Source organism: Aythya marila (genome assembly GCF_965140915.1).
Source record: "Aythya marila genome assembly, chromosome: 5".
In the NCBI taxonomy this organism is placed as follows: domain Eukaryota; kingdom Metazoa; phylum Chordata; class Aves; order Anseriformes; family Anatidae; genus Aythya; species Aythya marila.
In genome coordinates this window covers 32,097,280-32,124,135 of record NC_139046.1, presented here as the reverse complement: position 1 = coordinate 32,124,135, position 26,856 = coordinate 32,097,280, and the positions used below count along the sequence as shown (strand labels likewise).

The 26,856-nt window shown below is 38.1% G+C and overlaps 1 protein-coding gene across 8 annotated transcripts in view; it reads right to left on the bottom strand.

The window, feature by feature from the left end:
• PHF21A (PHD finger protein 21A) overlaps positions 1 to 26,856 on the bottom strand; it is a 139,334-nt gene that overhangs the window by 91,359 nt on the left and 21,119 nt on the right. For 4 of the 8 annotated variants that reach the window (XM_082761952.1, XM_082761947.1, XM_082761946.1 and 1 more), the window contains exons 2-5: positions 15,904 to 15,944; positions 11,111 to 11,245; positions 7,114 to 7,146; positions 4,918 to 5,004 (exon numbers count right to left, since the gene is read on the bottom strand). In XM_082761952.1, the coding sequence (XP_082618078.1) occupies positions 4,918 to 5,004; positions 7,114 to 7,146; positions 11,111 to 11,164 (174 nt within the window). In that variant the 5' untranslated portion in view covers positions 11,165 to 11,245; positions 15,904 to 15,944. Of the gene's footprint in view, positions 1 to 4,917; positions 5,005 to 7,113; positions 7,147 to 10,183; positions 10,312 to 11,110; positions 11,246 to 15,903; positions 15,945 to 26,856 lie in introns of those variants that run through there. The other 4 variants (XM_082761954.1, XM_082761949.1, XM_082761950.1 and 1 more) reach the window with 3 other exon arrangements.

The following is a 26,856-nucleotide window of genomic DNA, read 5'->3' as shown; positions in this document are numbered from 1 at the left end:
CATTTTTAAGTGCGCTTTCCTCCCTGTTAAGTGTACCTGCATCCCTCCTGCTCCCCAGCCCTCTTGCACAAACTCGCATTCCTCTCACCAAGGCACAGCATTTCATGCTTACGGAATACGACAGAACATGTTTTGGGTACAAGTTGCTGATAATGTGTTCAAAAGGGCTCCATGAAAATTCACCTTTACTATAGATGACAAGCATGCAAGAGGAGCAGACTCACAGGAGGCATTTATGCATATTGCCAATCTTTTTATTACTCAGTCATGGTACCTGGAATAAATATAGCAACATTAATCCCCTTCCTGACAATTTTTGAAGACATAACAAGTTTCCTCAATCAGTTTAAACCTTAAACCTTTACACTTATTTAACCATTAAAAAAAAAAAAAAAAAAAGGTTAAATTACACTACCATTCTTAAAATCCCCTCCAAAACCTCCTGTCTCATTGTTTGTTATTTAGTGGCAAGGTTATAAGGAATCTTACCCTAAACATACAGGATTTGGAATAATCTTAACTACCCCAGGTTGCTGTGAGCTTTAAATACGAGCAGAAGTCAGTAGATTTGCCTATTCATAATGTTGAATTGATAATGAGATGATCTTGCTTTTCCAATGTGTGTTCTACCTGGTGATATTCTACAGTTTCAACTAGTCTCCACAGTAAAGTATGTTACTCCCTCCCCTCCGAAAAATAAATACACAAATATCCTTACGCTAACAATTACTTTTTTTTTAGCATGTTTTCATGTAAGAGTACACAGCTCTTTAAAATCAAAGGAACAAAAGGTATCCACTTTATTCTTTCCATGTCAGAGCAAATGTGTATGAATACAAGTATAGCTTTCACAAGACTGTTTTCTTGAAGATTAAATGAATTTCATTGCAACTTAACTACAACAACAGACATTTCCAATTTATTTTCAAATGCAGAGAAAACAATGCGCTATTTCTTTAGTAATATAGTAAAAGGCTGATGGTGATCAAAAGATCCTATTCCTGCGAGCTTTCTTCCACATTTAAGACAGAATGTTTCTACAACTTCTCCAAGAAATTGTGATAAGCACAGATGTATAAATTGCTCCATATTTGACATGATATTGCTAAAAAGCGTGTTTGCTGCCCAACTTCTTCCTTTACATTTTTTCAGTCGAATAAACATGACCTCTTCCTTGTCACTGGAATAAAGTACTGTTATGATACATACCGAGAGATGACACATCTGAAAGAGCATATTATCATTTTTAATTAACTATGCAAGGAGAGAAGCAGGGAAAAGGTGTTACTTAAAGATGAACAAGGAATGTAACCTTATATTAGCCCTACTCTACCGCAATTTTTCAATGGTGTCACTGATATTAATCCAACCCCAAATCAAAACAAACAAAAAAGAAAGAGTACATGTTGCTAAACATCCTCATGGAAAGATTCAAGAAGTTGTTTTTACTGTAAATAATATATTTAACCTAAATAAAAACTGAATGGATACATGCAATCGTGTAAACTTTTAGAAAACAATGCCAGAAGACGCTATTCAAGAATATACTGAATGGAAGAGCACTAAGGACAGTATTACTTTCTTATAAACATGCAAAAACAATGTTGTTTTAAAAAAGCATAATAAAAAACAAAGCTACACAGCAACATAATTCATATTTAAAACCCAAGTTTAGATTTTCACAATTAAAATCATAATTAAAACTTTTGCAAAAAAGTTACTCCTGAATTTATTTTATTTTTTTTTTAAATTAAAATAGACGAGTTAGGGGTAGGTTGGGAGGGCAGAGGTTGGGGTGGAATCAGTTTTAAAAGAAACACAATCAGGATTTCCAAACTGTAACTCTGACATTTACAGCTGAGGAACAAGACTGTTAAACTGAATTCAGCTTTCCACCCCAAGAACGGAAAAGTGAGGTAAGCCCAGTTTAGAGCTCTGTAATAACAACAAAGAGACCAGCAGAGGAAAATAATTGTCTGAAGGAGTCACGTGTACTGCTCTCTAAATGCAAATTACATTCAAGTAAGTTTTTCTCTTTTTGAAGCATCCTCCCTATGATAACACAATCAGCATACACCGCTCTGTCATCTTGCAGGTGAAACGAATCAAAGCATTTATTTTCACCACTTTCAAATTTTCAAAACCCCTATGAGTATATGAGATACCTCGTGCTGTAGCAGTTTAACCCTGCATCAGCTAACAAATTTCTTTAGGTTTAAGCCTACACACAGCATTAGCCTATTTGCTTTCTCTTTGTACTTTGCCAGATCTCTCCAATTTCACAAACTTCTGAACAGAGCTGTCATTATTAATTCTCAGCAAGAAACCCAAGCCACTATGAATCATTGCAGTGACTGGCACCAAGTGTCGGCACTACTCTCACAGTGTTGCAGAAACAGAGAGAAATCCTAAAGCAACTAAAAGCTTTTAGCTAAGCTACCACTGAGTCAGTTCTTGCACTATAAGTCTTCATGCAACTTTATTAAATGAGAGAGCAAAGAAAAAGGGTACATTAGGCTCGTATAACATTTCAGAAGCCAGAAGTATTTCAGCATTCTGCTTTTGTAACATCAGGGTCTCAGCTCCACGCCACAGTCTCAGAGAAGGGATATCACACAGGCTGGAGCTTTAATATTTCACACTTCATTAAAAGCTGATAAAATAGTGACAATAATGCCTCCCATAACTGTCCACAGTGCAAGCGTTAGGCCCTCAGAGTTTATTCATTGGACCTTAAACATCAAGACTACTTACTTGGCTCTAAACAAGATTACAGAGAACAAACATCGTACTTTCCTTTTCCCTCAAGAAACACACTAGACAGTACCAAGAATTTATTTACTATACAAAATTGCACATCTCCCCACCCTGTTTGAAAATTAAATTGTTGGATAATATTCTCCCCATAAAACAATTGATAATAATTATTTTTCCCAAAATAAGAAGTAAAAGCGAGAACAGAAGAAGGCTTTGTTATCGTCTCTGTAAAGCTGCTTAACTCTGCATTGCCAAGCCACAGCTGTCTATACAACAGATTCCTACAATTAAGAGGGTGTAAGCATTTCTCTGCATTGGGAAGTTTTTGTTGGATATTTTTTCCCCTCCCTCCTTCGTTCTCCTTCTAGAACTCATTTACCACGATCACTGCATTTTAGCACCCATACTACTTTAACAAGACTATCTTCTGGGACGCTGGCAGCTCCATAGTCTAATGGTAAATTAACGAAATTAAGTATTAAAACTTCAACGGCGAGAGAAGGTCACTGTCCTATTGATAGCCAAAACTATAAAAAGACTGAAACCAAACCGTGACTTCATATTTACTGTATTCTGTGTGTGGTGGAAGTAAAATCAGAAACTTATTTTTCAGTCTTTTGGAAACATAGCCCATGTTAATCCCCATGAACAAGTGTGCTTCAGCACTCTGAGCTGTAACTTCTTTCAGCTGTGTACAACGAAGATATAGCTGTGTTTTTTGTTGGTTTTTTTTTTTTGAAATTGATTGTTTAAAGCAGTGTATATACTACCATGCATTTCATAACGTAACTTAAAAGTTATGAATCAGTTTAAAAGTTACAACAAGATATTTCCTTATCTTCCACTCACTATCGCACCGCCTACCCCTGCTGATCATGTGAACTGGTAGTCAATATAATTTGCTTTGTGGCATCAAGGCAAGCTAATTTTGAAATTATCATGGGCCTCCAGAGCTTACCAGAGAATTCTGAAGCTGCTTGCTGTGAGACACAGCCACATGCAGAGGCTCATGCTGGTTTTAGAGAATAAATCATCTTCAAGAGAGACATGCCATCACAACAGCAAAACCTCAGTTTTTGCTGAATTAGTATTCTCATTAAAAAATCATTTTCTTTATTATCCTTACATGTTCTTTTCTAGACTCATTGTTCCACTACTAAAACATACTATAATTTTTAGTAAACAAAATTTCTAGATAAATGTTAATCACTGACTATTCCTTTTCTTAGGAAAGGCAGTTGTTTCAGTCTGGGAAAAGGTAATTCTCAGAGCAGACACAGATAATGAGTGATGAATGGAGGTATCTAGATGTGACACTGATGGGTAACTATATCCTTACTTATGCACACATTTCAAAATGTTCCCCATCTTCAAAACGTGTAAGCTCCTGACCCTAGCAACTAACTTAATTTGGTTCAGTTACTGACCCAACAGCAACACAATCAGGGACTTCTAAGTTTTTCAGGGTTTCTGTGTACAAAGTTTTGTGTTTTGTTAAAAAACACAAACGAGAACAAGTTTTCAGATGTCTCTGATATTTTTCTTCTAGTTACCCACAAGATGCATCATCCAGTTCCACAGTGTTTCTATAAATCATTCAGTTATAATTATTACTAATACTTAAGACCTATTGAAGAGAATTCCTACAAAATAGCAAATGTAAGACAATCAAAACGCAATTTATCCTGGTAAAAACAAGAAACAAGTCTCCAATTCATCTCTTAGGTACCTAAGCTAACATGTAGTTAGTTGGGCTTGACACAAAGAAAAATTCCACCATACTCATTTGGAATTGCACAGTCTGGACCAATGAAAACAGAATCTGAAGATCTGCCTAAAGCAGGATGTTCTGGTTTAGAATAAGTTTCAAAATAACAATAAAGGAAGTGACAAAATTATTTCATTTTCCCAGCTCCCTTAATACAAACCATTAGTTTCGATGCTAGGTAATTTGTTGTTATAGCTTCCACTGATTACAGTAGTTGCTTGTTTGATAGACTTGCAATAATTCATCCTATCTTTTGTTGAGAGAAATCAAATATAAATCCCAAATGTCTTTGCCCATACTTATTTTTGCACTTAAAAAAAAAAAAGCAGCACTCTTGGAAGCTGGGAGAATATACATCTTTAGAAAAGTGTGTTAAAAATACATCTCCCTACCTGTTTCTCACTCAGAGCTGTGATTTTGGCTTGAAGTTCGTGAAGCTGTTTCTTCAAATCAGCATTCTGATTAGAAAGAAAAAATATCTGTGAGAAAGATATTCCATTTGTTAACATAGAGTAGTAGCAGGAAGGTGTTTTTTTTTTTTTTTTTTTCATATTATACTACAGATACAGCACCTCTGGATGTACAGCCAATAAAATTCAAGAGGCTCAACAAAGCCTTGCTTAAGTCACTGAGTGCAAAAACCATCAGAGGACCTTTCTAGCACTCAGAGAGAGACAACTCAGTTTGGAATTCAGATTTCATTGAACATCCATTAGTGCTCACCACAATATAAAGCACATTTATACATTCCATCAAGTTTACAAATTAAACAAGAAATGTTTGTCAATATACAATGCAATTGTATCATATTGAATGCAACAGTATGTCCCCTAAAGCACACTCACCTATGCTACTTATGCAAAGACGTTATCATGCATTTGACTGTGTTGAGCATCAGCAACCATATCTATTAAATCTTAACTGCTACACATGCCAAATGAAGGCTAACATATCTAAGTCTTCATTTCCATGTATTTTTATGCCTTAGACTATATTTAAGAGAATTACATCTGCCTTAGCACATCATTCATATCAGCACTTTGCTTACAATAGCACTTTAAGTTTAAGATTTAAAAGCAATAAACATCACTATAAAGATGCAGAGAGAACACAATTTTTACCAGGACTATTTCTTTTCTACTAAAAATAAAATTTAAAAAAGATTTGCACTCAGTTTAAAGCCTGTGAAGCTTTGAAGAAATGTGACAGGGAAGCAAACTTCTCTGCATTACTCCCCCCCCATCATTTATGTTGTAAATTCTTTACACTAGAGGATGTAGGTTTCTTGTGTTACACAGAAATATTAGAACATGAAACTAATATTGTTATAGGAACTTCATGCTCAAGACAACTTCCCCATTTTTATATTCATCCACAATTTCAAAATGTGTACCAATCTCAGCTCAGTTATCTCTGGATAGGTCTCTCCAATACAAACACAATCCTAGCAAAACCAGATATTGACCAGTCATCCTCCCTTTCTCTGGATTCTAGTTAATGCATTTTTTATCCCAGATTATTAAGAGCTTGGAATCAGGGACCAGATTCATTCTTCCTGGCTTCATGAACTTTGCATGGCTTTTTGCAGCCCTGAGCTGCCTTTCAATGGACACGAACAGAAAGCAAATTACTCTGCAGGCTAATCATTAGCAGACTAGCCCAGCAAGTAAGAGCAGCAGACCTTTCCCAAACCCCTTCAGAATAAGGAAGTTCTAGCAAGTAGATTTTCCAATACTATCCTACTCCTCCCTCAACACTTCTGTCAGGGGTCTTTCTGTACTTGACAGTTACAAAAAGCTGTCTTCCCACTCCACTGAGATCAGAAAACATGTACGCAGAAAATTACAGCGCATTCAGTGCTGTATGGGAATGGAAGCACTTAATAGCAAACCTGAAGTGAGCTGCTTTTCTTTATCCCTGTACTCAACATTTCACACTGGTTAGACTAACTCCACGTAACTCCCCATTCAGGTAACTAGAGTGCTTAATTGCTGTGCAATTCAAGCAAGTCTCTTTACCCTGTCACTGGGAAAGAGCTGACTTCTGTTGCCTACACAAGGAGTCTAGTTATCCAACTTCAGTAGCTCTGGAACACCACAAGGCCTGGTATCCACTCTTCAGACATCACAGTGCTGAAGTTGGATATCTAAGACTGTATTCAAGCTGAATATTCTATTCTTCATTTGGACAAAATTTATTGGAAGGAGGATCCTCTCCTTTTATAATTCAGACAATAAAAAAGTGAGTGGCAGTTTTTGTAAAGAAAAACTTCCAGAAGAACCAGAAACTTATTTAACACTTGTACCACAGCCTGCAAGAGCCCCTTGATTTAAACTTCTAAAAATGAGACAAAAGGCTCCAAGAGTGTTGGTGAGATTTTTTTGTTTAGTTGATTTATCTGCAAGGATTTTTTGTTTTTATTTTAAAAGAACAATCCAGTCATTGCTTAAAGACTTGCTTGTAATAGCTTTCTTTTAAAAACTGTGTTAGCATGGAAGAACATGATGATGAAATATCTAAAATTCCCATGCACTGTGATTCTCTGTATTTTTTATGGTAAATAATACAATACAAAAAGAAATAGTTACCTGTGGATCTTGCTTCATTTGGGCAACCAGTTTCTAGAAAGAAAGAGATGCAATGATAAAATGAAAATTTTCATTAAGGATCACACTGAACAGCTTAAAAGTCAACAGTTTTGGAGAATGTTAAAAAAAATACACATTTCATAGCATTCAATAGCTAGACATAATCCACGAGGAATTCAATATATATAATTTAAAAACCTATTCTTATTAATATAGTAAAACTATCACTCTAATCCACCACTTTTTGTTCCCTCTCCTAAACAGTTCTTAAACAAGTGATGCCTTTTTAGGACAATTTAAAGCAGCTGGGTAAGCTAGTCTAACAGCAATGCCTCCTGTAGAACTGCAGCCTCCTTTGCCTGCAGTCACAAGCAACACAAATCACAGAGAATCACTGCAAATACAAAAGCTGTTTGTGCACTCAAGCACAGAACGTCTCAAGTACTAAGGGAACGCCTGTGTGTTGGCTTGGCTGGTACCACATGGAAGGCCCATGTTCAGAAGTATCTCTGCCGCTTTCCTCCTTCAGTCAGAGATTGAGATCATTGCAGAAGAGATGCCCTCCACATCCAAGGGAAAGCAGACAGATGGCTACCATTCACTATTCTTCCTCCTTCGTTTCCTTCATGCAGCTGCAGGAAGATGCTGCCTATTGATAAGCAGGGAAGTTATCACACTGTCACTAAGGAAAACTAGAGCCCACAATGAAGGGGCAACAAACCACCACCACCCCCAAATTTCTTTTCTGGTTACAGCCAAGTCTCATCACATTACATTGTTCTTGCCACATGAGGAAAAAACACAGCAAAGTCTGTACTTTCTTCTCCATTGACTCATCAAAATCAGGAAAAGGAGTGAGGAACAGAAAGAAAGAACAAACAAGAAGAGCGTTTAATTCTACCTGCATTGATGGGGCTCCAAGAATTCACTTTGTCAATGATTTTTAAAAGTTTATTTCATTTCACATTCTAAAAGTGGCATTAATCAGAAAAAGCATAACAGAGGAATAAGTCTGAGCCAGACCACAGGTTTACCTGCTCTAACATCTTTCCAGTACTAGCCAATAGCAAACATGACCATCAGTAGGAGTACTGCAAAAGTTTAGAAATGTTCCCATCGTTTAGAAATTTAGATCTTGGATGTCTTCAAAGATGGTATCTTAGGCTCAATAGCTAGTAACAAAATTTTCTTCCGTTATCCTGCCTTAATTACTTTTTGAACTCAAGACAACACTCCAAATTCTGTAACAATATGTTCCAAAGTTACTGTAGTACTCCTGGGTAAAGGGACCTCCTTTTTCTTTTGAACCTGCCTCCTATTACTGTGTGCATGAGGGTCAAACGAAATTATGGAAAGCCATTCTTGACTGTTGCTCTATTCATCTTCTTCATACCACATTTTTCCACGTTTCATTCCTGGTAAGTCATCTCTTTCAGATTGAAAGTCTCCTCAAGCACAAGTCATTCCATTGTTTTGTTCACTCTTGGCACACTTCCCTGTACTTCTCCATCACTGGGAGAAAGAGGAATTAAAACTGCATGCAACATTCAAGCACTCTGTGCCACAAGAACTGCTTGCTCAGTGCTAATTCAGTCTGCTCTTACAGATGCAAGATGGGCAGTTTTTCCCAGGCGCATCTCTTGGCATTTATCTACATTGAATATTATTGGTTCATCATTCAGTATCATGGGATGTGGAGGTGCTGTGTTAGCCTTGCACTGACGTTCTTAGCTCATTTTTCCTCGGTGCTTTCTGCCACATCAGAGTTTGACAAAAAACAGATCTGTTTGTCTTGACACATACAAAGTTCTTGTAGAGACTCGATCACAGGAAAACATACTCAGTGGCCGTAAATTGTTCATAATGTATTGCTAAATTTATGGATGATGTAATATGGCATCATCCAATCATAAGAAAAATGTTTGCTAAAGTTAAGATACTCCGTTCTTTTTGCTAATAAATGAAAAGAGAAAGGATGCTTTTGGTTCTTTCCACCCATCAGCTTGAAGAGTCATCCATGAAGCCCAACCCTGCTGAGAGAATAGCTAAATAGAGCGCCTTTCACACCTCTTGTGATCAAAAACTATGAAGAGCAGACTGCTTCAAAATAACCTCACTCAAGTCAACACAGTAGCAGAACAGAGCTCTGCTAGAGTTGATGCATCTCTTCTCAGGACAAGCGATATACCTTGGCTGTGAAAGATATTTTAATATTTAAATTGTACTTCAATATAGTAAGTGACCTGGTCAGACATCACTTATAGAGGAACCTTCAATCATCGAAACGGAACATAAAAGCATCTTCTCCTAAACAGAATCACAGAATTTCTAGGTTGGAAGAGACCTCAAGATCATCGAGTCCAACCTCTGACCTAACGCTAGCAGTCCCCACTAAACCATATCCCAGTTAAACACCTTCTTTGGGTCCTTACTGGTAGTAATTTAAGATACATTCTGCCAAACAGGCAGCATCAAAGCTTCAGATGGAGTTCTGAAGGTGAACTGGAATAGGCAGGAAATAAAGAGCTATTCTACAAACAAATTTCAATCATACTGAGCATCACTGTCTACAGCTACATAAGCAGTCATGACAAGTGACATGCTGCATCAGAAAGTTAGGAGGCTCTGCTCACACACTGAAAAGCTGAACTTCATCACAGACACCTGTCCACCAGGTACAAAAGGAGGACAAAATATGACTGTATGAGTCTTAGCAAGCTTTATAAAAAAAAGTCCTTGGAAAAAAAATAGGCAGATGATGACAAGTGAGACAATTGTCCAGAAATCCTGGGGCACTGCCAAAAGAAAGGATATAATATATTTCTAATTGAAAGAATTAAAATGTAAAGATAAGGTAAGATAATGATAATAAAGAATTGAAATATATACAGTACAACTCAAACATTTCATTTGAAGATTTTTAATATTAAAAATTGTTGCCTCAAAATTTTGGTTAGTTTATGAGTAAAGAGAAATATAGATACACAACTGGTAAATGCTGTTATATGAATACAAGTATTTCTAGTGTTCTGATCACCACATAGCAGATAACATTGAAGTACTTACTAACCTTAAATTTTAATGCCTGCAGTAATGCCATGTGTAATTTCTGAGTTTTATTACCCCAATAACACAGCTTCACTGAAGTTCTGAAGGCAAGGGCCTCGGAGTTTGAGCAGAGCAAAATATTGTCTGTAGTTCTGGAAATTCATCCATAGCTTTTTATCATTTTTCTCCTCAGCTGAAAGTTGCATCTTTATTAAAGCAGATTAAATTTCATTTTACTAACCCACCCACTCACGTTCTTGCACTACGCTCATCATTGCAAAAACTACTGAACAAGTCATCTGATGACTTGTCTAAACAAGTGTTCTAGGTAACTTGGAAACATTTTACAAAATTTGCAAAACTGATCAGCATAACTCATTGTAAATTTCTTTTATCCATTGTGCAACAGTTGTCAGTTTCAGCTGTCCAGAAGAAATACTTGAGAAATACTTGGAGAACTGTCTTTCAAAAAGGCTTCCCTGATAAATTTAACATTTTAGACAGCAGCTACTCTGTTTATAACAATTTTGTCTCAATACTTGTTTGAATTAATATGCACATGTCCTCTTACCTTTGCTTGGAAGTTCCTCCAACATATTTTTCTCATTCCAACTTAATACTGAAGTTGGCTTTAGAACATCAGAAAACCCTTCCAGACACAAGTTACTGAACACTGAGTTTTCAGACTGTTTTTCATCACTTCTACAAAATATCCAAAAAAATCCCCACCCACAGCCTGATATGTAGATTTTTTCACATTTGCTAAAAACAACAGGTGGTAGGGTCAAAATACAGTGAGTATGAAATTCTAAAGCAATTCCAAGCTTGTAAGACAATTATTTCTATAGTTGTAATGGTATTACTCAATACCACCATTAGTTGTAATAGTATCTGTAATAATAACATTGCTATTAATTAAAAATATAAAGCAAGAAAGAATACAAATTACCTGGTGAACCTGAATTTCCACTTTCAGAGCCTCCTGTAGAGTCTGCAGCTCCATTCTCTACCTTCTCCACTTTCTCTAGATGTGTCTTTGCTGATTCCAGTGCCTTTAGTTTCTGGTTTCCTCTCCACAACAGCGCTATAGAAAAATAAATGTTTTGCTTTAGTTCCTGAAAGACAAGTTAATTTGAGAGGAAAAAAAAAAAAAAAGTGTAACAGAGCAGGAATTCAGTGAACTATATTCAGCTGCAGCTTCCTAGTCTAGAAAAAAAAAAAAAAAAGTGATCTTTCAATCACAAGAAATCTAAGAGCTGTACAGAATGCCTTTCTTGGGAGTAGTTTAGCCAGATTACTTCTCACATATCCCAAAGTTGACATACTTTTATCCTAGCTTGCAGGCAGCTATTTCCTACCAATATTCCATTGTAGTTGAATATTAAATTAGAAATTTGGCTACTGAAAATGTTTTAAAGAAATCTGCATAGAGAAGAAAATATTCTTGAGGCTAAAATTCTGTAACCCTAATAGCAATAAATTGTTAACCAGAATGTACTGCATTACCATACTTCCATGAGACTTTAGAGCTGTTGTTAGCTGGGATGGTCTGCATGTAATCCCACAGAACATTAACATGCAATGCCTAAAGTTTGTGCTGAGTTAGTCATTTTATATTTTGAAGGAACAGAAGACAGCTATAATGCTTTTTAGTATCTTGTGCTCTAAGTTTAAAATCCTTTGCTATTTCTAGGTAGAATTCCAGTAGGTATGAGTTTACCATCTTCACCTGTACTTCAAACAAACGAATCCCCCTAACCCCTGACAAAGAAAAGCATCAACATCCCTATTTCTAAAAGCCTCAAAAGCTAGACAAGTAATTTTTGTTCAGAAATACATTAAAAACATCATGATTCTGAAACAGGATTAAGATTCCCTTCTGTATCCTGTATGTTCAAAACACAACAGAACTTGTGTAAAAATGGATGAAAATATATACAAATATCTATATAGAGATGTACGCAGAAAACAAAGCCTCAGAAAACATTATATACCAGTCTTTCCATCCAGACATCACACATGAAATTGTTCGAGTGTTAAAGTAATTCCAATTTTTCATCTTTTGAAGACTGCTCACAGTTATTACACAGGTATTGTCAACTAAGAGGCCTACATAATGGGACTTCATTGTTTTCAAAAGGCTAGTGACAGATTAGATTAGGCATGTAGACTGTAAAAAGAGAGTAATTCATTTAAATTAGAGAATTTTATTTTAATATTGTCTAAATACAGTATACTGAAGTGTTGGACAAGTCTGAAGTCCTTAAAATAAGAAGTGGTGGGTTTGTTGGTTGGTTGGTTAAAAATTAGCCTTGTTTCTCTCTCCAAATATCACATTACAAAAGGAGAAGACTATCAAGGGTTTTTGTAAAAGCATTGTATTTAAATTCATTCTTTTTCAGTGCTGTCTGCTGTTAGCTGAAAGTTACTTATTTAAATAACAAAGGCCTGATAAGACTTTCTAGTCAACACATCGAATGACCTTCTACAAGAGTCTCTCCCACACGTGACAGAAGAGCTAGAACAGCTGCCTTTGCAGCACTACTCTCCATAAAATCGTAATTTGTATCAAGGGATACATGGAAGTTACATATAGTTCCCTGTTCTATTACCACAAGCCTTAATGAGAAAACAGAACCCTGGATTATTACTTCCAGTCACAGACAAGAACAACTACAGCGTGCATTAAGTCCCTATCACTGCAGTTTCAAAAGAAACCGTACTTCAGAAAACCACGTGGGAGAGTGACTAATGAAAACTGGATCCCACTGCAGAGGCAAAAAGTCTTTCACAAGCCCTGGAAATTCCATTTTGAGGTAAAGATGCAGGCAGGCACAAACAAAGTTCTTCTCAGGGCGTCTTCCATGAATGAGATGGCACTTGTGATAAACAGCAACTATCATTCTATGGCTTCGTGCTAACTTTAAAGAGCAAAACAGACCAAAACAAGTTGTCTCAACTGAGAATGTAAAAGATATACATGATTTTAATACACCTGACTGTAAAGCCTAGTACAAGTTCACGGGAAAAATGATGTGGTACTTCTAAGGAGTACAAAAAAGACACCACACAAATGCAAAACTTAATCTGACAGGCAGATATTATAAATATTATAATATTGATGGTTCATAAAAAAATAATCCAACTTCATTTCATAGACATCTTGAGCAGCTGGAAAGATTTTTCACAACTACTCTTTAGAAGTTTAAGAAAAAAGTGATAGTGCTTTGTAGAAGCAAGTGGCTGTTCAGCCTAGCCATGTTTACACAGTTGTAGACAGGAACACGGGTAATTTGCTGCTGTACTGGGGAACAAGCAAGCCAGGAAAAAAAAACAAAAACAATTCTAGTAATATACCCATCATCAACTAACTCCACCTGACATTATTTGTTACAATTTCAGATTTTTCTTTTACTGTAATTTTAAAGTTAACAGATATTAAGACTTCATAACTACAAATATTTTTAAAACATATATGGATTAGAAATTGATCAATTGTAGAATTGATTTCAATACATAAAATTGAAGCCTCCAAGAAAAGACAAAAGATTTTTTTTTTTAATTAAAGTTTTTCTGACTCTTCACTCTCTTCCTACTCTCTCTCCCTCCAGCATTCCCATTACAGCAACTTGCTTTGCAGTGTCATTTACTTCCAGATGCCTTCTGCTGGCAAAGTTACACGGAGGGACATGTTAAACATGGGAAACTACCTCCTCTCTTCAAAAACTAGGTGTCTCATACATAAGGAAGAGAAATTACCTCTGCTCCATCAGCAAAGGCCCCACAGTAAAGCACAATCTTTTTGCAATCACCTCCCCAGCTGCTGTAGTTGTCACTAGCAGCAGTACTGTTTTCCTTCGCAAAAACAGGACCAATATTGGTGATTACGGGAATTGTGCTAAGCTGCAAACAAGAGCTATACATTTGGCATGGCAGCCGAGCTGCAGCACACATCACCATCACTTTAAAGATGAAGAAACGGGAAAAGGTCAGTGAAGAATTTATCAGGAGGTTCTGAAGTGTCCTGAGCATCCAAATCATTACCGGGGGTTGGAGAACAATCTTTTTTAAATAAAGCAATCATTTTAAAATTTGGTCACGTTGCCAATTTCTAAAAAAAAATTTAAAAATTATATATATATATATATATATATATATATATATATATATATATATATATATATATATATATATAGTTGTTACTCAGCTGAAGCACTCTAGAACACGCTTCTTCTGTAGCTTCCCTCCCCAAGCAGGAATAACTATCAAGTTATCCCCGTCTGAAATTCCCTTGAAGTACCTTAAACACTTTGCCAATGTTAATTAAAAAAAAGTGATCATTCTTTACATCCAGCAAGTCCTAGATCGTTTTTTTTTTTTTTCTGTTTTATGTAGAATACATCTAGAAATATATGAGGGCAGCTGGTTAAATATTGGTTGTATTTCCTTCAAAAGCAGGTACAGAACTTCCTAAACAAATGGTCACACGTTTTTAAAGTGCAAAAATCCTCAATATCCTTAAGCTTTTTTTCTTTCAGATTCAACTTCCAGGGGAGATTTAACATCTCAAGAAGAGTGGCATTATAAACTAGCTACAATATCACATCCTAGGATGTATAAAATTATCCCTGGATTAATCATAAAATATATTGCATTTTCCACTTTACTCTTATGACAGTAGAATTATTATTTTAATTAAAAACCTTGTAGATGATTGAAATTGCATGGACGGGTTGGTCTGCAAACATTCTTCATCCCATTAGTTTTTAAAAAGAAAACATGAAAATGCCTTGTTCAGTGCTAGAAACTGTGACTTCCAAAGGGAAAGCAGATGACTGGGGAGTACTTGCATCTCTTGCACATACAGACATACTTCCAAGCCACAACCAGGAGGAACACCAATAACGAGATGTAAATTTGCCATTCCTTGGATTAATTTCAATCTTTGGAGGCAGCAGTCCTCCATTCAATTTCCTGCAGGCTCACATTTGTCATAAACAATCCCTTATTTCTGATGTGATTGCTTCAAGACTTAAAATCTCACAGTCAGAAAAAGTACCACAACTCGCCTCAGTTAAAGCAGCACAAATGTTACTTGCTTATAAAAGCACTGAGACTGAACGAAACCTTCAACTCTGCAAGAGTCATATAAGTGCATTAGTACCTCTCCATTATTATCCCAATTAAAAAAATAAAATAAAATAAAATAAAATCCACTTCAGAAACTCTAAAACATCACAAAGCTATTTAAACTATGCCTATTTTGGAAAGTACACTAAAAACACAGCTTATGTAACTTATACTCACACGCACAAATGCAAAAAAAAAAAAAAAAAAAGGTAGGACAAACACAAAAGCCATGAATTACTTCTCTAATTACTTCATGGAAGGACCCTAAGTAACTTAGAATTTTAGATAGAAGTCTTTTGGCACCCAGAATCCCTTCAGATAAATTTTTCACGTTGTACAGGAAAAAAAAAATAACATTATTATTTCTGAAAGATGATGTTAAATATCTACTGTACTTACAGACTCTCAGGCCCAAATCTCAACCCTACAGTGAATTTATTTATAGGACTGGGGCTTCCATCTGTAACATTTACTTTTTAAGATTTAATTTCTGAATATAAGAACAGATAGGATTTCAGTTTCAGTAAACATCAAATTTTTCCAGGAATGCATGCCAGCTCTGTGTCATCTATTCTTAGGTAAGCCATCCCAGCTCAGGGAAGGAGCACTTACCAGTTTTGAGGAAGTTATTCCCTTCAGCTCTCTACCCCCTCCTGCAAAAGAGAAAAAAAAATAGAAAATTGTAACAAACAGCTTAACTACAATTTGAAACAGATAAAGAAAATTCAAAAATTTGGGAAGATTTGGGTCTTGTTTGTTTTTACTGGTGTAGAAGCTAGCCAAGAAATACCACTTCGAAAGAAAATGTTTGACATGGGAAGGGAAAGACGAGGAGACCTACAATTCTAGTATGGATTAAAATACAAATTATTAGAGTCACTAGAGAATAATGCCATCCCAGCTCTGCCAAGGCCTGTGTCCCCCTCCCCTGGGGGAAATCCCTTCTCCATCACTTTATTAAGACCCAAGTCACAAGCCTGTCAGATGTCACAACTCGGTACGACGAGGTTGCCCACCCCGGACGTTTTGGCACCTCCTCTGCCAGAGGTTAGAGCAGCACGACAGAGGTGGTGAAGCAGGTGGCGTGTCAGCACAGCTCAAATCCCCGAGCATTAACGTAAACCGATATCAATGGCAGTTTAGGCTAATATGCTAGGTCATGAACCACGTAGGCTGAGAAGGCACGCCGCCCGTGTCATGGGGGGAAAAACAGCGAGCAGCACAGAAAGGTGGGACTTCTTAAGTCATCCGCATATGAATCATAAAAACTTGTGAGTCAGAGTCCTCAAAAGATAGCTAAAATACAAATGATACCTCATTTGTTCAATTACTTTGCCTGACGCTAAAAAAACCTCCAAAACACTCCAATTTTCTAGTAAAATACTAGAATATCGGTCTATTTTAAGCTGGGATCCACAGCCAACAAGATCTTTGCAGAAATGTTTCTATCCACACAGAAGTCACCGCAGAGCTGAAGTTCAAGCCCCCGGCTCATAAATAGTTGGAGCCCTAGTGGAAGCGTTCAAGGCCGGGCTGGATGGGGCACTGGGCAGCCTGGTCTGCTGGGAGGTGACCCTGGAACTGGGTGATCTTTGAGGTCTCTTCCAACTTAGACTGATGTGTGATTCTGTGATCTCTCACTCTGCAGAGGCCGGCACCAGTGGAGGAGCAGGCACGCACCAACTAGCAGCAGCACCGTTGCGATGAGCACCAAGATGAGAACAGAAAATGGGAGACCTACAGCTGGCTGTGACTGGGATTGTCCTCTCCCAGTCTCGAAGTTCATTGTGCATTTTGACAAACAAGATTTAACAACTTATCTCCTGCAGCCTTCGTTTTAGAGCAGTTTCAGATCAGTATAAACAACATCCATTGTGGTAGAATATGGGCAGGGGAGGATGGCTTGTTTGGAAACTGCAATCAAATTCAGTGCCTTTGTTCTGGACGCTCCAGAACTTGCAACACCCTCACTATTGATAGTTCCTGAGGAGACAGCCTTGATTCTCAAACCCCAGTTGCTTCCTCTCCAACTGAAAACTTCACTTGTCACCGCCACCTCCTACCATTTATCCGTGATTTTATTGGTCCCAAAAAATCTATAGAGGAAGCTCTCTAATTACAGAAGCACTAACTTTGCCTCTTCAACAAGCAACTGCAACAACTGCATCTCCCTGCTATTAAAAAAATCTCCCTGCTGTAGGTGACCGACTCTGGAAAGCTAAACAAAAGAGTCGCACTACACATCTGCAAATACAGTCCTAGAATGATTATTTAAAAAAAAAAAAAAAAAGAGACACCTATTTGCTTGAAGCATGAGTACATACAATGTGAAGAGAATACAGCCACTTGGAAATAACAGCATGATTAACTGTTCCTTCCTTCCTTTTATTTTCCTCCCCTATCAACAGAGGGGCCCTGCCTTCCTCTGGGCTGGATCCCTCTCCCTCAGCTGACACCAAGAACAGCTCCAAAGAGCTGCAACCCCAGGCTGGGAACCCAGGGGCTCCCGAGGACAGAGTTGGGCACACCAGGAGTCTAATCGTGACCCTCCGAGCGATTTGCTGTGTTGCCTTGGAGAAGTCACTTAAAGAGGACCTAGACCGGGAATGGAAATACATCTGCATCCTCTTCTGTATATGACTTACTACAGGTTTTCTTCTTAAGTGCTGAAAGCAGGTCAATGTTTGAAAGTCAAACCTTCAACAATACAAAACACTTCAGTTCTGCCCTCATGCAAGTATAGTATTTTTCCTGGCATCTCTGCCTCATTTAGCAGAGAGGATAAGCTTAAAGAATAAAACATCTGAGTAATTTCTTCTCATTCTGAGTTTTCAGTTTGCATGTCTTTTTTTTTTTTTTTAATTCAATATTCAAGCTCTACATCAAATAAAGAGTTGGTTTCCTCATAAGCAGCGCACTAATGAGAGATGTAGAAAAACTTACGCCTAATACAAGCATGTTTTCTTAAATAGGGGATTGAGACAGAGAAACGAAGAACAAACATCCCAGTCTGGTAACTCCATGCATCTTGGAGTTAGATTTGCCATTGCTCTAAATATTTTTATAGTATTCTACACATTAGCCCTTACAACAACCTGTCAAGTGGTTAAGTCCCTACCACTTTCTACACAGAGGACTAGTTAGCCTAGATGATTCTGATTGATGTTTTGCTTTGTGTTTCTTTGTACCACAGAATTATGAAAAGGATCAGAAGGAATGTACGGATACAGCAGTTCTCTTAAACAAGAGATGTCCAAAACATCTGCAGCTATGGTCCTCACGGAAGGGGAAAGGCAGATGCTTGCTGCTCAGGCCACCGTAATAGTCCTGTAAAGGGCAGCAGAGAGACTGTCAGTGGAGCCTGCTAATTAAGAAGCGTGCTGTATTGATAGGATATAGTCACCTCCTGATTCAGGTACCTTTTTGATGACCTGCACCATCAGTGCGTAGAGACAGGAAGGCCTGAACTCAGTATTGCTGACAGCCATTACATGAACAGATTCAAGCACTGTTTCTTTGGCTAAATGACTTTGATGATGCAATAGAGAACCTGAAGTCAGGATGCCCCTCCTATTTCCAAACCAGACACAGATTAAGTAGCAATATCAGAGGTGTCAGGTGCTGCTTGCACAAACATTCTTACTAGCAGTCTCTGCTGAGAAACGAAGGAACTGTCAGTCCACTTCCTTTCACGGACAGCTTATTTGAAGAACAGAATTTAACTGTACTTCATAAAGCCATAATGAATTAGTGGAGCATGACAATTCAAAATCCCAAATTGAAAACTTGCCAGAGAACAGTTTACAACCAACTAAATCTGCAGCTTGGTTCTCAACAACTCTCTGTATTCATGACTACTGGAAGGCAATCCAAAATAGTATTAATGGAAGAAGCACCAGATAAAATCTGCTTCTACAGATGAAATCACATCTCTTGTTCACAGCAAGAGAAGATACACAAACTCACATCACCTCTTACTCTCACTAAAAAATATCACACCAGAGAGTTAAAATTAAAATACACCAGGGAGTTAAAATTAAACAGCTCACAATCACTCATATTAACCTTTTTTTATTAAACTGTTACTTTAATTAAATTGCATCTAACTGGTTTGAATGTCTTAATAAAAAGTAACAAGTCACATTTTTAAACACATCAACTGGATTCTCAAAGCTTGATTGCACGTGGCCCTCAGCAACCTGATCTGAGGCTGGCCCTGCTCTGTGCAACAGGGCAGAGCCAGATGACTTCAAAGGTCCTTTGCAACTTGAATTATTTTACAAATCTGTAGTCTAACATTAAGGGATGTATTAGTTTTTCAGCTCCTTTTCCTATGCAATATGTTTTTGTTTTGTTTTGTTTTGTTGTTTTTTAACGCTCTTGGTATGATTACCAGAAAATGCCTCACTTGTATCCAAACAAACTGTATACATATACATAAACACACTTGAAGTAATTAAAAATAAAACAGAGGACCTTAACCTTTACAATATTTCTAGACAGCATATTTAAGGGAAAAAATACTCCACTGCTACCAAAACAATCATATTCTGCAGATCAACTTTAAACTGTAGTCTGTAAATAAGGAGAAAAGTTAAAACACAAAACTCTTATGCCTAAGGCTTGATAGCCCCTGAGGACATCAGAAGAACTACACGTAGTGGTTGCGCATCTTAGTGTATAGTATCTAACAATTTAAGACTATTTAAGACTACAAAAACGCTAAGTGTCTGTACGTTAAAATGTTTGGGTACATCAGTCAGATTCTTACTGTGACCTTAAAGTTATACAATAAAATTTATGTTATCGTAAGCAGAGACTCATTTGGGAAAAAAAAACGCGAGAAAACCAGTCATGTTTAGCCATTTCTGGCTAGTATTTTTCCTAACTCTGAGAGCTAGCACAGGTTACTGTTACACCATGCAACTTTAATCAGGAACTTTATACACACATATCACACTATAATATTTAAATTATTTTTTTTCCTTTCTCAATAGGGCCTCTGATTTGTTCGCTGCACAGGACGAACTCAGACAAAAAGGACTAATTATTGCACAGAGGAGGTTTTAAGTTTGCTATTCTCACACAATTTAGAGCACAGCTTTACAATATTAAGGTTGAAGAAGAGAAAATCAAAAAAGTTTGAAAAGAAATCATAAAAGTTTCTTTACCGTGATTTGCAAGTCACAAAGAGAAGCCGTACTTGTTAACAGGATTTCCGCAGCCTCCAGAAAAGCCAGGCCAAGCAGCGCCCAGAAAGGGCTCTTCTGGAATACGTTTCCCCAAAACTCATGCTGTAGGGGACACGTTAGCACCACTGGTGGTGAACAAGAGGCCTGCTGCCCAGTAGCACGAGCTGTCCCACCAGGGCCGTGAGGGCTCCTGTCAGCCCCGGCCCAGGCGCCCAGCAAGGGACTGGGATCACTGGGAGCACGCTGAGGGTCCCGGCCAGGCCTCAGGCCTGCTCGCCTGCCCAGCTCCCCCAGATCCCTGCTCACCTCCCCACAGTTCTTCTGGTGGATAGCTCCCACCACAGCAGTCATGGGGTTTTGGTTTTCTACTGATGTATACAGACATTAACCCACCGTGTTCAAACTACAAGCTCCAGCGCTACCTCAGAGCTCTCTCTGCCCCTAACGTTAGCCACGGAACAGACACAAATTGGAGCTTAAGACACCAAAAGCCTGTTTCATTCAGGGTCTGACTGATTCACCTTCTCTAAAACAGTTTAGGAAACTATCACACTTACTTGAAGTGGAAGCATGTGACACCATCACCTGTCTTTACAGAACGAGGACTGTATTTACCATACAGACAGAGAGCTGGAAGACTCACTACAGCTAAGAAGGCCATCCCATTGTAAAGACAAAAACCACTTCACAACCCTATTTTAAAAACACCAACCAAAACTCAGCGTGGCAGCCAAACACACACAAACAGATGAAGATTACCCTCCGAGTCCTGCTGTACTCTGAGTACAGCTCTGCGAGGCGTTAGTAACCCTGTGAATTCAGCCTTTCCCAGCAGCCAGGGGCTGGGTGGGCAACAAAGCCACCCACTGTAGGAAAATGAACCAGGCACATTTGGCCTGGTGGAAAATCAGCTCATGGATGTTTTTAAAAACATCAGGCCTGTCTCTCTTACCTGAGCAGATTTATAAGACACGTGGCTTTGCACATTTTACCTACACAAATACACGCTGCTCTTCTTCAAATGCTCACTGTACGTTTCTCAAATCAGAGAAGCATATGCTAAAGCCACTTACACTTGAAAGGGAAAAAAGTTAACACATTTTCATTCACCAAGGATTAAGCATTTAATCCACCTTTAAAAACAAAACACTCATCCTCCCACTTTCTCACACATCTACCTTTGTCGCTGTTAGAGGAAAAGGCCACCATTTAAAATAATAAAAATATTTTAATTATAAATATATTTTTAATTCCCTTCTATATAATAAACAAGACATTCATGGTAACTTTTATTAACAAGAAAGTAAACTAGAAAATTATAGGAAGTCTGCCTGACCTGTGACTGTTGGTAAGCTTGACAGTTCCTTCTTACTAGGTACCAAGAACTCCCCGTATTTCCCATATAACCCTTTCTAACATCCATAAAATTATCACCACTACAATTCTGGGTTTTGTGCCCAGAACCCCACAGGGGGATGTTTTACAGCATTGTTGTATTCAAAAGCTATTGTACTGCAGACAGAGAAATACTAACAAGAACACCAAGCCTCACTCTGCTCAGTGAATTACCATTCACCAGTTGTAGATAAACACAAAGCCACCTCCTGTGCAGCAGGGCTAAATTCCTGCTCACGTGAAAGGTGGGATGACCTGAAATTGTACATTGGTAAATTTTATTGTGCTGTTTTAATTCCTACATACACCACAAGGAAACCCTGGTCCTAACGAAGACTAAGTTTATGCTTTATTAGCAGTGCAACAGCAAAGTTTTCATAGTTGAAGCTGGTAGATTAGGATTATTATTTTTTTTTTCCAAAAATTAAAAGATTTACATGGTGCTAAAAAAGTGTTTTACACTTAAAACAAGTTAACTGACTTTTCTGCAGTCTTAGAACTGTTTTTATATTTATTTATTTTCAAAATAGCTATAAAGTATACATACACCTGCAGGGGAAAAAGATAGAAGGCAAACAGAAAACACATGGAGTTGTCCTAGCTGTACAAGCCCATTGTTTTGTTTCAACATGCAAAAACAATTCAAAAGGGAAGTTGTTCAGAGTCTTTGTTTGCCTGGGTTTTGTTTTGTTTTTAAATTACATGCCTAGAAAAGTCATTTCATTAACATCTACTGTTCTTACGGCATGTTGTAAATTTCGGATTCCCGTGGTTGGGAAGTTTCTGCCTTCCTTTTATACTTCAGCAACAGAGGACTATTTTGGGAAAAAGAGATGTGGGAGAAGGAGTTGCAAGGCAAAGAGAACACTATTTTCTAGAAAGAACACTGTTTGAAACAGGTTAAAAAATATGAAATCCTAGTGATTGCTTTAAAAACAAAAGGCACAAAGAAAAAAAAATTAAGAAAAAAACTCTACTCCAGTATTTAAAGTATTATTTTATTTTTTCCAATTCCATTAAGAGTGGAGGGATCTCCAACTTCATGTTTTATTCATTTAAGTATGAGGAAAAATTTCAGACTGAGTGCCCAACTTTTTCCTTTTCTAGCAACCCACTTCATCTTAGAGAGAGCTGGCTTGTGGGAATGACACATTAGTGAGGCAGAAGTGTCTTACGAGTTTCGGGAAGAGGTCCAGAGCACAGAAGGAGATGATCCAGGTAGTGCTGCAGGACTGCGGACAGGAAATGCAAAGCTGGAGGCATCCTCGACTGCTGCTGCGAGTGCTTGTAGCACGTCTGAGGGGACAGCTTTGTGCATGTGCAGACCCGCTGCCTGTACAAACTAGTCTTTGAATTTGTCAGATGCTCAGAGGGAAAAAAAAAAAATAATAATAATAAAAAAAAAAAAAAAGCAAAACGTCAGAAAAACATCCAATGTCTCAACCACAAAACAGTGGCATTCAAGGACAGCTACGGCCTTCCATTTCCACAGCAGAGAAAAGTGCTATTAACTCAATCTGCCAGCAGGGGGAAATGCCAAACAAGTGAAAAAAAGTTGAAAGCAGAATAATAAATACGAAGAATAAAAAAAAAAAAAAAAAAGCAAAATAATCCTCTCCCCAGACTACCCCCTTCACCCATCACACACACCCTCAGCAGATGAGGGAGGGAAAAGTCCTGCTCAGCCGTCCAGCCTTGGGAGAAGAAACAGTGAAAGTGCCTGTCCAAAACAAGCACTGAAGAACAGTACTGGCAGGCAAAAACAAACTTTCAGTTTCAGTGTTAGCCCTGTGTGACTGCAAATCAACTAAAGTTTTCTTAAATCTAGCATTATGATGAGGAGTGAAGTTTGGGGATTACACAACTTAGGGAACTGAGGTGAAAGAAAATGAAGTTTTAAAGGACTATCCAACGTGAATGTTGGAATTAAAGTGAATACACATTTTATAGAAAAATCCTTCTGCTTTAGAGAATAGTTACTACATTTATATGGAATCCCAAGAGTCTGGGCTTTTTTTTCTTTCCCCTCCTGAAGAGATTTCAGAACAGCAGGGGTCCCATTAGACACCCTGTTTTCCTTCTACCTTATAAATATTATCTGTACACCATTTCCATGGTTACAAAGTACAGTGAAACTACTTAAAGGGGATATCTGTTGAGGGAATAAATGTATATTAAACATATTTTGCCAAACAGCAACTTGCACGCAACAGACAGGAAACAGACACAATTACAGGCGGCATTTCAAAATTAAGAAACAGCAAACTGCAATGGGAAAGTGCATCGAACAAAGAAGTTTAACATGCATTTACAGCGAAGGAAAAAGAGACAAGCCCTGCTATCACAAGGATTTTTAGTTTAAAGCATCACAGGGTAAGAATCATAAGGAGCAACGGGAAGGTTTTCAGCGGCAGATTTATGGAGATTAGCTACACGAGCTTCTGCTGATGTTACCTTCCCACAAACATCAGACATAAGCTAGGTACACAAGTAATAAGAAGCAGACATTCAAAATTCAGATGCATTGTGATTAGTGATTATACAGCAGGGCACCTCACAGCAACAGATTATCTCTTATACTTCCATATTTATAGAACTGTTTCAGAATCAGATACTGCACTTTCAGTAAAGCTCCTCTCAGCGTGCCCCTGCAGCCTGCCGACTGATTCTTCAAGCATGCACGACGATTAAACCTCTTGATGTACTGTTAGTCTAAGTAAATCCCAGTTCTGCTTAGAGTGTATAGGCCTTCCTTCAGTTTCTCCACTTCGGGTGAAGCTATCCTGCAGCTCACCACCCCTACATGCAGCTAACCTGGCCTAGTCCCTTCAGTTTTGCTCTGCTCCGGGGGCATCATGCTCTGGAGGAAGCAAAACAAGTCACAGATGACCTGAGGAGCAGCAGCACATGCTGAAGCAGCAGCACTGGGCTAGGGACAGCAATGAGACCGCCCTCCTTCCTTCAGCAGTCACGAGTCCCATAGCACGTATACTGAGTAAGAGACTGCGCTTTGCTGCTTTTCCTTTTATTTTAGACTCCAGCAGTCCTCGAGGAGTCATCTTTCACTTTCCCCACCTCGTCACAAGTTTGGCTGGCAAGTTTTGTTTGTGATGATCCAGTCAGACACCTCCTCACTTTGAGCCTGGATGACCTACGGAAGGACTGGGGAAAGAGAGGCACCTGAGCTCTCCAGGCATCTGGATCGCACACAGCCTGCTTGTTAGCTCATACAGAATAAGAATTGCCCTCATTTTGTGCTTAGCATCATTAGAGCACAGAAGATAACAATTCTTTAGTTGTTTATTGTATTTTCTAGTAAAAGATTGTGTAAAAGGTCAAGGAGAAAGACATACTTTACATGCAACCTGTAAATTTTTTTTTCTGTGGGTCAACTTTCATGTCAATGTACTGGAACAAGTGCGTGTCCAGACCTCCCGTCTGGCACAGTTCTTGCAATAAGCTGACCTCTTCCATTTAATTCTTCATGTCAGTACATGCATTAAAAATAAACCATTTCATATATATATATAGTACAGCTGCATAAACTTGAAATTTAGCTGCTAATGTACATTCTCGTGTTCTATATTTAATGATACTGTAAAGTACTTAAAAGAATACAAGAGCTCATTTTATCTTTTGCAGATCTTTTGTTTTAACAGGAAGCCAGACAGCTCAAAATGAGAAGCTACACGTAAAGTCTTACCTTTATGCTACAGATCACTCTAGCTCTAATATGTCACAGGCTTCTGAATAATTGTCAGCAGACAATATAAAAATGATTTGTTAGCGAACAGATAGATGTTCACATGACAAAAGTATCAAAAAAAGCAATTGTTTGTTCCTCGTTCTAAAAATCTGAAGACAGATCAAGATAAAAAAGGTAATGCTCTCACCTTCTAGAACTGATTTTTATTTTTTAATAAAGAACATTGCAAATCTAATTTCACACAGTTCATGCTACAAATCTGACTTCTGTTGATACTGTTGGGTGCTCTGAACCCTGTAAAAGGCAGCTAGGACTCCCTGCTGTTATCAGAAAGTTTTATTTTCTCTACTCTTGAATAAATACACCACCTGTTCTAAGCACACCCTGCTAATATTTACCAAAAACATTCCCATTCTACATTTGAATTTGACACGCTTTTTAACTCAGGGTCTTGTTTTATTTCACCAGCCATTATTTCATATGCTACCGTTTTGATATTCCAGATCACAAAGATCCACTTAAAAAAAAAGACTACCTTAAGACACTCCAACAATAAATGCAGCACGCTCTGTGTACAGATTAAATAAGGAAAATAAAAAGCATTTAGGTTATTATAAGTCCCTGGGTTTGTGTACTGATAAATTATTATAGAGCACTTAAAAGACATCAACTTTTAGAAAACAAGGAACAGCATGTTTTACAAGTCTAAATAAGACAACAGTAAACAGAAGCAGGCAAAACACACTCGTTTCCAACTCTGGCCTGAACAGAATACTGAAAGCTCCTTTCTCTCCCCCTCCATCCCAAAATAAAAGCGCGAGTGAGAAGGGATTTTATTACATTCTTAGAACTGTTAGGAGCAAAGTCACATCCAGCCACTCGCGTTTAGCATGCAGGCTGTACACACGCCCGAGCACGTCACGGGGAGAAAACATGCTCGCTGAGCTGCCTGCCTTCCCGAGGCCTCCAACGCAACTGTCACTAGGCCTAAATCAGGTAGGCTCCGCGGTCGGCGCTGCTGCAGATGAGCCCGAGTCCACCCCTTCTCCCCAGCTCCCTACCGGATCGTTCCAGCATCAGCTTTTTGTGCTCTGCTTCCTTGAGCTACGGTATCTGTAATAAAAATTAAAACAGAAATACGTAGGAAAAAAAAAAAAAAGGAATGGCAATTTACTGCGTGAGGTTTGGCCCTGTTTTTTCCTCTTTACTACAGCAGCTATCCTGCAGCTTCCGAGGCATCGATGGCTGCTGTTTGATCTCTGAATGCAACAG